We start from the raw sequence: 12,699 nt of genomic DNA on the forward strand, positions 1-12,699 counted from the left end.
AGCTTTAAGGTATACAGGAAAGAATGCCATGTTACGTATTAAGGAGCTGCCTGTTAATTACGATACTGTCTCAGAGCATCAGAAAATCCTGTACAATTAATGATTTTCACTAGCTCTGGGAAGTATCAAGACCCACAGATGATCTGCAATAGTCTCTCACAGCTTGCCTTAGAAGAAGGACATTTTAGAAATGCTCTGATGGATTGTTGAGGGAGATGACAAGGACATCTCTCTTTCGAAGTATAACCTTCAGATAAAGCATTGCCTTTAAAGAAGGAAGTTAGGTTGAGTGTGGAAATGATGAAGCTCTCTTTTAAAATGTCATTATGCCAAAAACATCCAACTTATAATTTAGCAAGCCTGCCAAAACATCCAAAAAAATCATAATTTTGAATGTCAGCCAGAAATCATGGAAAAATAGGCTTTGAAAGAAATCTCGGTCTAGAAGTCAACTAGTCCATTTCCCATGCCCTAAGGCTTGGTCATTATACCTATAATATTCCTGAGAGATGATCACTGTATATTCAATACGTGCTCCTCTATTCTCTCGAACTAACCTATGTCTTGAAGGATCACACTCAAAATGGAATAAAGCTTATTTATTAGGCAAACGCCACACTGGGCATAACATCCCGCTGTGAACACCACAAAATGAAATGGAGTCCTCCATCCATCTCTGCAGAACAGCCTTACTAAAATAGGTGGTGTCACCAATCTGCACAAGGACGTGTTATTTTGTCAACAGAAGTAAATTAGATTTGTTTGACACAGATCACTCTTGACAAACCCATGTTTGAGTACTACTAATATCAGCTAAGCATTTACAAACTGCTTATTTGTCCATTTTTCTTCTGGACACTGAAGCTGACTGGCCTATACCTAATGAAGTTTTCTTCCTCATTTTCTAAGCTTCCTCCCACTTCTCTAGAAGAAACTGCTGAAAAGGCCAAAATCACATCTGTGGAACTTCTTCCAGACTAAAAGCAAATGTCTAGCAACTTTAAGACTGCATCAACCAGTTTTAAGAATCCTAGTCTAAATTTCATCAGATTTCATGATCTGGAAAAAAAAAACCACAAACTTACTTAGGTGCTCTAATCTGTTCTATTTTAGCACAAATTCTTACCCTTCTGTCAGTTGTAATACCTGCATTAGCCACCTGATCACAAAAACTTGTTAACAGAACAGCAAATGAAAAGGTCCTAAATGGTTCTTTCTTCTTACTACTTTTCTTCCCCAGAAAACACCAGTAAACAAAGAACAACTGGTTCTAGGGGAGCTCAAGCCCAGAGCCTGCTGTTCCTAAATCAAATTTAGTTCACTTTAGATAACTACTTTACAGATGCACCTATGATAACTAGTTATCTGGGCAAATCTGCCTTCAATTCAATAGGACCCTTGTGCAATACTTGATTTTGCCACTTTTACCCAGAAGAGCAGCTGGTTTTAATAGACCATAGCGGGGATGAATTGGTTAATTATAAAAGATACGTGTATCTTCATAATGCATTTTCACATACCATTTATTTATGTTGCTTTGTTGCATTAGATTAATACACAAATCAAACAAGCTAACAATTAGCCACAAGTTAAAACTGATAGAAGTGTTTCATATAAAGCTGCTGCTCCCAATTGAAAAAAAAAACCCAACCTGTAGACAGAATTAATGATCAGGACAGCAGCACCGGCAACCCAAGGAACTGATCTGAGCAAAAGTCAGAACTGTCATTCTCTCCTCATTTCAAGCAATTTTGTTGATTAATACCAGAAAGTCTCATGGTGACCAGCTCACATGCAGACACCTATATTTTTGGCAAATTAATCTTCTTCCTTATATTAGCCCATTCCACAGTAACTGTTCATACTCACACACCTTCCCTGAAGGACTAAATACAAGATACTTAGAAGTAGAGAAGTCCTCCCAGAAGGAAAGAACAGGCTACTGCAGGCCTATGGAAAGGCAAACCCAAGGTAAGATACTTAACATACACCAAAACATTGTCTTCTGTTGTTACACTTACTGAATTTTGTGTATGTGTAAGAAATGCTGCACATCTGTTCTGCACAGAGTATGGCTGCAAAGATCTGCCTTTCAAAGCCATGCAAAATAAACCATGCCTACATCCCTCCTCCTTCCAAACACAAACAAGGATTAGATTTGCAGAACCACTGATTATTTTAAAAATGCTCTCCTTTTGACCTGTACCAACAATACTTTCTCTCCCACTTGTTCTAATCCAGTTTTCATTAAAAATAATAATTTCGCATTTCTCTTGTAGTATAGGAGCAATATACTACCAGAAATCCCCAGTTAATCCCTTCAGTTTTTCAAAACAGGAGAGTCAAAAAGCACATAACATGGCATGAAATGTATTGCCACAACCAATATTTAAGCTACCTTAAAGAAAATAGTCAAAAGGCTGCACCCACTTGCGAGATGCCAACCTGGCATTGGTATTCCTTGGAAAGCTCCATTCCACTCTCTCTGAGAATGGAATCATTATAAAATACTCAATTTAACATCATATTCCCTCTTTAAATCATACTACTGAACTCTAGATTTAAAGTTAGTCTTCAGCATTAATTAATTCTGCATAGATTACTTGCTGTTAGGATACACACAGGATTCCCACTAATTTATTTAACATAGTTCCATACAGCAGTTTGCTTTGGGAAGAATTCCTTTCATCTAAAGGCATCTATAGTGAATTCAGGATTAAGAGGACAAGGTACCTTCTGGAAAAGTCCTTTGGTCCAGCAAAGTCACTCCACTTACCCTTTTACTGATTATGGCTGTACCTTTCCACCAGTCATCTGAAGGATACAGGCAGCTCCGGCATTTGATGCGTCAACAAAACTATGGCTTTTGTTTCTTTCAGTACATACAGCGTCATTTAGTACTTGTACGTCCTTTACCTACTAACCATAAATGTACCTGTAACTCCTCACATTTATCTGGGAAGCCCTATGCAGGAATCACTGCAAAAACAACCTGACAAAGTTGTGGTCTGTAGCATGGCAGTAGCTGCATGGCAATTCTAAATTGCCCTCCATTGCTTAGTTTCAATTTTCACTTCTGACACACCTGAAGAAGGTGGTTTCTCAAGAGACTGTCTCCCAGTGCAGAATAAACCACAAACTACTTTGTATTTGTGGCTTATCCTAAGCCCTTTTATTAACTCAGCAACCCTTTGCGAAGAGGCCAGACTCAGAAAACGTCAGCTGATGCCAGATTTCTTACAGATGAGAAATCTACCTACACAAAAGAGGAAGGTAAAGTGATCCCTGAGAAAGAGTTTTGAAAATGGCAGCAGATTAGTGGCAAAACACCTCACCTCTGTGGATATGTGCACACAAAAGAAGTGCACCTCACTTCTCTTTTCTCCTTATCCTGGGGGTCCATCTAGCACAACAGATCTTCAGTCATCACCACAATGAATACGGGGCCCAAACTGCACATCAGTACTGTGCACAGGGACAGCAAATAGCACATGTGAAATGGTGGGGAATATTGAAGAGGGAGGGAGGAACCATACAGAGATACAAGTATTTTCAGAAGCACTAGAAGTGACACATCCAGCCTGCTCTCTTACTTCCCTACCTGGTCACCTTACAGCACGGAGAGTACCTGGTTTCACCTGGATTCTTTTACTTGCTGGCACAAACATGATTATTCAAAATCACCACTTAAAAATATCCTGATTTTGTTTACGAGAGCATAGCAAGTGAGAATTCCTGTTTCAACTGATGCAGATTTACACACCTTGCTGACTAGATACATTAAATCAACATCACATACCAAATGAAGGCTAACCTACCAGACAAGATAACTGAGAAAATAACAATAAAAAAAGCTTGGAAAACTAATTACTTTTCAGAAGTGCAATGGAATACGTTAGGCAACCATACTGGCTGAATATTTTACTTGGCACCTAAGAACAGCCGTAATTTTCTTTTTGGCTCTATGTCTGGGCTGTCATTTCTCGCCACAAAATATTTAAGCTCTAACATATGTTCAGCTACAGATCTTGAGAAAAATACCTTGGGAAAATGTCAACTGAAACAAAAGACTATGTTTCTTTTTCAGGACTAAAAACTCAACATAAATCACTACTGTAGCCACTTAAGCATTTAAGTCAAATTAATATTTACCCATGAGCAGGATCCAAAGCTATTGCCCTGGGCTGATCAAGGTCTTGCCAGAAGAGGACTTTTCTAGATGTTCCATTGAGATTAGCTACTTCTATTCTATTGGTTTCTGAATCCGTCCAGTAAAGTTTTTTCCCAATCCAATCACATGCCAGGCCATCCGGGGAAACCAGACCAGAAATGATGACATTCTGCACCACATTCCCAGTTTGGTTAATGTAAGTTTGCTTGATGGCTTCTTCACTCACATCGGTCCAGAAAACGATGCCTTGTGAATACTGGAAATCAACCGCAGCAGCATCCTCTAAACCACTGACCACCACAGTGGACTCCAGTTTCGTGCCTCCAGCATCCACGAGTCGAACATCCCGCCGGTTGGCAAAAAGCAGAAAGGGAGATGCTACAGAAGAAAAAAATGAAAACATGTTAGTATTATTGGCATCTATAGATGTTAAAGCACCTAGTATGAACATGGCAGAGGAGGATTTCTTTTCCCAGATCAGTGGGGCAGGCAGTACAGCAGAAGGAACATGGAAGTTTCACATGAGAGAAAAACACACACTACCCAAAAACCTCTTCCTTCCACATGTCAGACAAATGAGTAAAAGGCAGAGCAAAGAGTAGGACCAATTCTGTATCTACCGGATATGGATAGCGTCTTCAACATACTTAAGAGTTCAAACTGACGCCCTTCAACAATACCTTGTGTCAATCCATAAACCCAGGTTTAGAACAAATTAACTCTTTGTGGTTTAAAAGCTTTGGTTCACCCCAGTACCCTTCCCACTCCTCCCCCCAGTTCTTCTAACTCAAGCGGCCACTGCTGGAGTTCTACACCAGTCAGCTGCTGACTCCTAGCTTCATATACAACCATTTCACTCCATGCTGCTGCTTCCAGTGCACACCCAGCAGAGGTCCAAACACTTGCCACTCCACTCAAGGACCAACACACATAACACAGCAGCAACAACAGATATGTTATTTCATCTTCTATGGCTTCCAGCCTGTGATATAAATACATTTAGTTTCAAATTCATGTTACTGTATATAATATATGAGAGTTAGTTCCTGATATTGTCTTTCAGATTCAGTTCCTCCTGCAGTTTTAAAACAAGACAGTTTATACGAGGTCCAAGTTGTAGGTCTGCTATGCTGGCAGCCCTGCCACATGCTATTGCCTTTTTCATGAACCCTGGCTCCAGCTACATGCTTACTGCAGAGTGCGTGCCACTGCACGGGCCAAAGCAAAGTACACCTCTGACAACAGCTCATGTATTTATGTGCACACCAAGGACCTCAGCTAGAATCTACAACTCAGCTTCAGATGAACTTAAAAACATGCATAAAAATACAGTCTTATTATTATTTTGCATGGCCTTCTTTTCCCCCCAAGTCAGAAGAGAGATGGCTTTATTTTTCTTTTTTTGAGGAAGTAATAAGGAAAATTTAAATCAGCTGGTGGTTTTAGCGAGGATCTTGGAGAGCAAATACAGACAATTGTTATCATGAATGTTTCACTGAAAACGTGATATCTTTGTTTTCTACAATATTTAACTCAAGAAAGTTTATACAGCTTGAGGAGAACTATTTGTTAAGAAATGAAGTCTCAGTATCACTCCTATCCCATTTCCTAACTTGCCACGTCCTCATCTCTGTCATCCTTAAAAACACTAGGAATAGCATCATGAAAGCCCAACAGGTAGTTATTGAAAACAGAAGAAAAAATGTCTAGAATGAAAAGTACTTGGTTTCTTCTCTGCAAGTCATTGGTTCCCCATAACCTTGTCTATTTGAAGTGGCACTGTACCAAACCATTTGAACGCTCGAAAAGTTTGATTTTAGCAGGCTCTTTTTAAGTCACAAGTTCTTTGGGGCAGAGAACTTCTCAAGTTATGCATATTGCCTCTCAAAACCAGCCCCATATCCAGCCAAAGATCAAAGCCATAAGAAGTCTTTTAAAAAATTTTTGAATTTTAAAAAAATACTAATATGTTTCGAGGAATATGAATAGATGGCTTTTCATCTAGACATTTCCATTCTGAAGCCATTGTTAATGGTACTACAAAGGAAAAAGGAACCTGAAGTATCAAGTCCAATCGAGAGCAGAGGAACTCAACAGCTTCTTAACTAAAGATCAGACATGAACAAGGTCTAATCCAATCAGTATCAATATTATCCCAGTTCCCCAGCCCTTTCAAGACATTTCTTCCCCACTGATGCACACAGTAGGGCAACAGCATACAGATAACACATTAACCACTGTGTTCTCTGTCACTTCTGTGCTTCTGAGTCATCTTGATTGAAGTGCAGCCACATTGTGTTGGCTATGAACACCCAGTGGGGAAATCACACGGCCCTGCTTCCAATTGTGTTAAAATTTTACTGTGTTTATACACTGACTTAAACTGATTGACTCTTGAAAACAGCCAGATTTTATCCCTTTTAAGAACAGATGATTATTTAATTTCCTTCAGAAAAAATAAAAGAAAGAAGGCAGAACTCTGATTTTGAAAACCCTATCCACTTCTCTGCTCCTCCCCACCAGCCTATTCTATTCAGTACAAATCTTATAAAAAATTATTGCAGAGCCCTTTTAGGCCATTACTAGTATTTTTTAAAAACACACCCAAAAAAAACACCCCCCAAAAAAAACAAAACAAAACAAACAAAAAAAAACCCCAGTGATCAAAACAAGTAATTGGTTCTCAACACTGATTCTTACCTGGAATGCTGCTGAAGAAACACAGGCCCTCCCAACTTTAAAAATAATGCAATGGTCAGAAGAGCAGTTAAATGCTCTGTTTCCATGGCCTTGCATTCTTCACATCAGGTCAGAATGTTATGGCTCATTAACATGCAAAGCTAGCTCTGGTAATTCTGCAGCTTCAGCTAAATACAACCTCTAAGATGTCCCAAGAAAAGTTCACAGAACTTTCCAAATTTCCAACTTCCCCAGGTAGTAAGCAGCAAATCTGAAAGGGGCAACCAAGAAAGCAGATGCCTTTCTAGGAGGACAGATGCATAGCATTTAGTTTCATAGAATTACTAAACTCAACAGTTCAGCAATTCAAAAGACACTCATACTCTATGCCATTATAGCCAACGGTTCTTTTAAGGCATCAGGATGAGAAACAAAGAAAGTTCAAAAAGCAATAAAACAAATGGCATTGACCAAAAACATCACTTGCTATGCCATCAACAAACCATCGTAGAGATTCAAGATCATCCCACTGATATACAGTGCAAGTTTGTTTATTTTGAATCCCATATGTATGTAGGACCAAAGGTACATTTCCAAAAATGTGCAGACCAATTTCCGTCCAAAGCATGCTGTCTTCTCAATCCTGAACTGGGCTTGAAGGTCCAGAGAACACTCTTATCCTTGGTGCATTTAATTCTTTACTGCACAACTCTTGACAGGGCAAACTGGAAGGCCAATTAGCGGCAGTTTCTGAGGAGAGGGATGGAGGGATGGGGGGCACCCAAAAAAACTAGTAACAACTTTGACTACCATTGACCTTCAAATGAGCTTATCTATCACACAACAACAGGCAACATCCCTTGCTTGAGGAGTTACTCCATGGTTAGAAAGTTAGGAGTCTCAGAACGTGTTATACTCTATTTTGATCAGCAGTGCTCCCGACAACTGCAAATTGCTCGAAAACACCAGCTTCTATTTTGAAAAGAGAAAAAGAATAAACAGTAACAGGATGAATGATGAATGTGGAAGACAAACTGTTTACATCCAGTCTATTACCACCCAACTGAAAGAACAACATTTTAATGCAGTTACAAAAAAAAAAAAAAAAAGCTGTATTCTTTTTCAGTAAAATTAGAACAGCTCATATTTTTCCATAATAGGCAATATTTAAAACCTCTGTACACAGCTGGAGTTCAAAATCCTTCGACAAAGCAAAAAAAGAACGTGAAATCCCACAAATGATCAAATGAACTCTAAACAGATAACAGCCTAAACTGTAGAAAGTTACAGACTTTTTGCAGCAATTCTACAATCTCATTTAGATCGTGCAGTACTTGATCAACAATACTTCATTCTAGAAGGACATATTATTTCTATTCAAGAAACCACCAATTTTCCAGTGGTTTTCTGCTAACTGGAAAACACACCCTTGGCTTGATAATGGAGCTATCTACACAGAGGCTTATTGCACAACAGAGTGAAAACAGAGCTTCTCATGAGTCTATTAACTGGAGAAAAGGAAACACTCCTGATCAAGCCAGTTAGGAATCAAACATGGGTTCCATTTCCAGCTTTGCTCTTGATCTCGTGAATGCTCTTGGGCAAATTGTCTGTTCCTTGTCTAATTACTGAATTTTAATTGTTTTACCTGCATCAGGAAAGCTGCCTTGTGCAGACATAATATAAAACTGGAGGATTTCTACACTTTATAATAAATTCATTTGGCTGACCACTATAAACAGGATTGGTTTCAGCACATCTACCATAGTTCCCTTACCACCATCTCTACTGCATTCATAACTGATGCAAAAAAAGCATTTTTTTAAATGCACTGAGGCTTCGACTCCTCTGCACTTCACCATACAAAAAAAGGTAGTAATAATCTTTCTTTTTCTCTGCCTTCCATCCATCTCTCTTAAAAACATAAGCTCTATGAAGTATTGCAAGTCTACTGCCATCTGCCCGGCTGTAACCACCTTCCAACAGAACAGACCAGTGTGCTGCTTCTGAATTCAGCCATTAACTTTCATTTTTTGTTTTAATTGTACCAATCCCATCTACAGCACTTAAATTTCAGTAAGTGTTTCAGGGGCACCTGTTAGCCCCAGCAACATGATATGGGACAGACAACTAAAAATTGCACTATGACAGGGCTCAGCTCATTTGCATATTAAGACTAAGATGACCATGAATTATAATCAACAGAGCATTTACCATCAGTTTCTGGTTAGCTGCAAAGCTGCAACAGTTCTAACATAAGCTGAGAAAGAGAGTTTTAGAAAATTATATTTATACTACTGCTTCTTACTTGTTGACATGCCTACATTTTGTCTCCTTTCCCTTAAAGCCAAAATAGAAAGACATGAGAGTACCGGGGCATACGCATGAGTCCTACTCTTGAAAGCACCAGAAGTGCAGAACACACATACCCTATGTATAGCACAGGAGAAAAGCCTTAGTTCACAATTCTTAAACTAGGGTAAAGGTCACGGAAAGGTTTAACTGCACTTTTAAGAAAAGTGACCGAGGATCTTGGGAGCCTGGTATACAACATAAAATGAAGATCTCATTTTAATAAGCATACAAGCTAAAATAGCCATCCAAAATTACAGTATGTGCAACAACTTATATTTTAAATATTATTTCAATTCTTAACAGGACAAATGCTTAGGGGACCTCTGTGGTTAAGCCATCTGTACTGCTGGATGGAGAGAATAGCATATAATTCTTTCAACAGTCAATGTCCCAAACCACAAAAACATTATTACCAAGGAACAAAAACAACTCCCCCACCCCTGCCACAGGCACACAAGATGGTAAAAAATAAATGTGTCAAAACTTTTGCACCCAAGTTTTTACAATTTTATGGAAACTCTAAGACAGGACAATGAGTAAGTATGCTTCAGCTTTCTATACTTAAAAATAGCTGCTATGCAGAAACAAGACCATGTAGGTAGGATCCTACAGCCATAAATTAATTGGAGAAACCAGTTCTACAGCACAAAGTGATCCCACTTATCCAGCTCTAGCTCTTTTGGAGCGTTAGTAGGCTTAGACCTTTGATGTGTAGCATCAAGCTGCTTCCAAACATTTAGGGAAATAAGTTATTCCACGTGCTGTCACCCTTTTGGGTGTTACACCCGTTTTTCATTATTCATGCCTTAGCTCAATGGCAGAGAGACAGCAGGAAGCTCATGTGCCAGGACGCACAGATACTACTGGAGCCATAAAGATGCAGGAAAGAAGGTAAAAAGGAGAGAGGTTCAGGCATGGAAGAGAAAGGAAGATAATCAAGAATTTAGCCAAACCTGTCTTCTAAAATCAAACACAACTAAAAAAACCAGTCTTTGCTAGGCAAGAAGGGAATATGGCATGTACAAATCCCACAGATACACTGAAGTTTATTTTATTTTTTTAATGCAACTGTTATATATTTAGCAGGGGAAAAATAGTTTCTTTCTTAAAGACTAAGCTCTGCATTCTGGACCCCAGTCCTTTTTACTGGCAGCTGCTGCTGCTGCAGAGAATCTGAAATCACCAACTTCAAAAGATAGATTAAATGTTGATCTTCCTGTACTAACTGCACATACTCAACCTGAGTTTAAACTTGCCACATACAGTCCTCCAAAGAATAGGGGGCTATTGCTTTCATCCTCGAAACACGTTATTGTAGATAAGGTGAATTCCCAGTGTGATTACTAAATTATGAATATTCTTGCTGCCACAGAGATAGGTGGTAGTAGTTCGTAGAGCGTAGGACTAAAAAAATCAGAACACCTCACTTTCACTCCCACATATACCCCCTTAGTGAACTTAAGCAGGTGCTTCAGCCCAATGATTTGTAAAAATCATTCCACCCGCCACAAACATACCCTTCCTTCTGCTGTGAATTATCTCAAAGGACTGCCGTAAAGCCTACTCATGCTTGAGCAAGGCACTTGAAGATCTTCTAGCAGCAGGCTCCATGATGCACTCAGCTTTTCATTCCTGACACGGCTAAGACTTCTCCTCTCTGCAAATCAGGGACTGAATGCGGGTCAGTGAGCTGTGAAGGAACAGCTATTCTGTGATGGCTGGTTTATAGTACTACTTTAAGAGGAATATATACTCCTTCCCCAAATTCCACCCCATTCCTCTGACCCTCCAGCTCAATCCATTTGATAGTAATTTCCCTTGCCAAACCATGAAAGAAAAGTGTTCTGGTTATCAAGTAAGGAGGGTTCATTTCCATTTTATCTGATTTTAGGTAATCAAGGTCTAAAATTCAGGGGGAGACAGGAGTGTTATTTTAAACCACTAAGAATTTCCACATGTATACGCATTGTGTGCAGCAGGTATTAGGCAATTTTTTAAAATTTTGCTCTTTACCAGCTATATTTCACATTGTTTACATGGTCACACCAGGCATAAACCAGTGCAAAGCAATCCAATCCACATTACTATCCCATATTATGAAATATATTTGGTGCCAGTTTTATTTATATGTGCTAAGTATTATCTTGAGCATCACTGCTGAATACTAGAAGACAGACAGAATCTCAGTGACCTATTTGCCATTAGGCTATAGTAAAGGGAGGCTGTTCATCCATCAATGTACCTACAGGAAGTGACGTGGCTTTAGCCACAAATATGTTTGAGGGAGGGGGGTTTATGTAAACAAATTATGTAAGCTTAAAGGACATCTGGTTTAGCAGCAGCAAGCTGGAAAGGGTCCACAGAAAATTATTTTGAAAATTTTAAGTGGGCTTAGAAAACATGAAGTTTGTTCTTCTCATCTAGGAGAGAAGTTGCGACCACAGTGAGATAAAGACAACTAAAACAATGAACAGTTCAACCAGTGAACACTTTCATGAGAGGCTGAAGATCATTTATTCTTAGCCACTGGAAAAAGGACACACTGAAGAAATTAGATCAGTTTGGGTTTTTCATGGGTGGAGAAAGGAACGCAGAGATGATGCAGAAATAAACATACTCTGAAGATAACGGAGCACACTATAGAAGCTACAGCATTGCTTGCAACAGGTGATTTTTAATTTAAGTGGTTGGATAGCCATTCCCCAGGTATTGCTTTCCTGACCCGGCAAAGGAGTTTCATCTGAGTGTCTTGAAATCACATACAAAAAAAAAAGCTCCATGGACTGAACTCCCTACAATGTTCCACTGAAAATCTTGATTACAAGGGTGTGGGGTGGGTTGTGTTTATGCTTGGTTTTACACAGAACAGTTTTTAAAACTCTCTCGGTAACATAATACTTACATCACTATCTGCTGCCCTACTGAAGCGGATGAATTTTGTAATTTTATCAAACACTAATGTTAAAATATTGTTAGATAAATTGCTAACTACCTTTTATTTTTTAAAATAGGCAAGCAGTGAGTTTTTTTTAAGATCTTGTTATATTTTCTGGATTATGTCGAGTTGTCCCCCAATAATGACAGGGTTTTAGGAAGACAAGAGATTTACTTCAGACTGTTGGTTTTGTTTGGCAGCCTACAGTTTTTAAATAATAATGTTAGCAGTACCAACAAAATATAGCACTGATTATATACCATTTCATCTCCATTGGCTTGAATTAGTTCATTTCCCTTGGTCAAGAGATGCCAAAGGATTTCTCTGAAGAGCACGCTCTGAAGAAGTCCAGCAAAGGTGCTTTGCACAAATTATGAAACTTAGGATTTGTTCACATTGTCTTTGATGGCAATAAAATGTTTTAAAACTCTCCAACAACAAACTCTGAATTTATTAAATATTATCTTGTACTGTTTCTAGTTATATTACCTACTTGAAGTAAAAATCTTCACATACCAGAAAAGCCAAATGAGTGGATTCATTGTGCATAATTTAGTGC

The 12,699-nt window shown here is 38.8% G+C and overlaps 1 protein-coding gene across 1 annotated transcript in view; it reads right to left on the reverse strand.

Annotated features, from left to right (window-relative positions):
- The window catches only part of LOC104051187 (low-density lipoprotein receptor-related protein 5), a 167,138-nt gene that overhangs the window by 129,180 nt on the left and 25,259 nt on the right, over window positions 1–12,699 (reverse strand). Inside the window, exon 2 of the mRNA XM_064452384.1 lies at window positions 4,153–4,549. Coding sequence (XP_064308454.1) covers window positions 4,153–4,549 — 397 coding nt within the window. The remainder of the gene's footprint in view (window positions 1–4,152; window positions 4,550–12,699) is intronic.

This window comes from Phalacrocorax carbo, chromosome 5 (assembly GCF_963921805.1).
Source record: "Phalacrocorax carbo chromosome 5, bPhaCar2.1, whole genome shotgun sequence".
In the NCBI taxonomy this organism is placed as follows: Eukaryota; Metazoa; Chordata; class Aves; order Suliformes; family Phalacrocoracidae; genus Phalacrocorax; species Phalacrocorax carbo.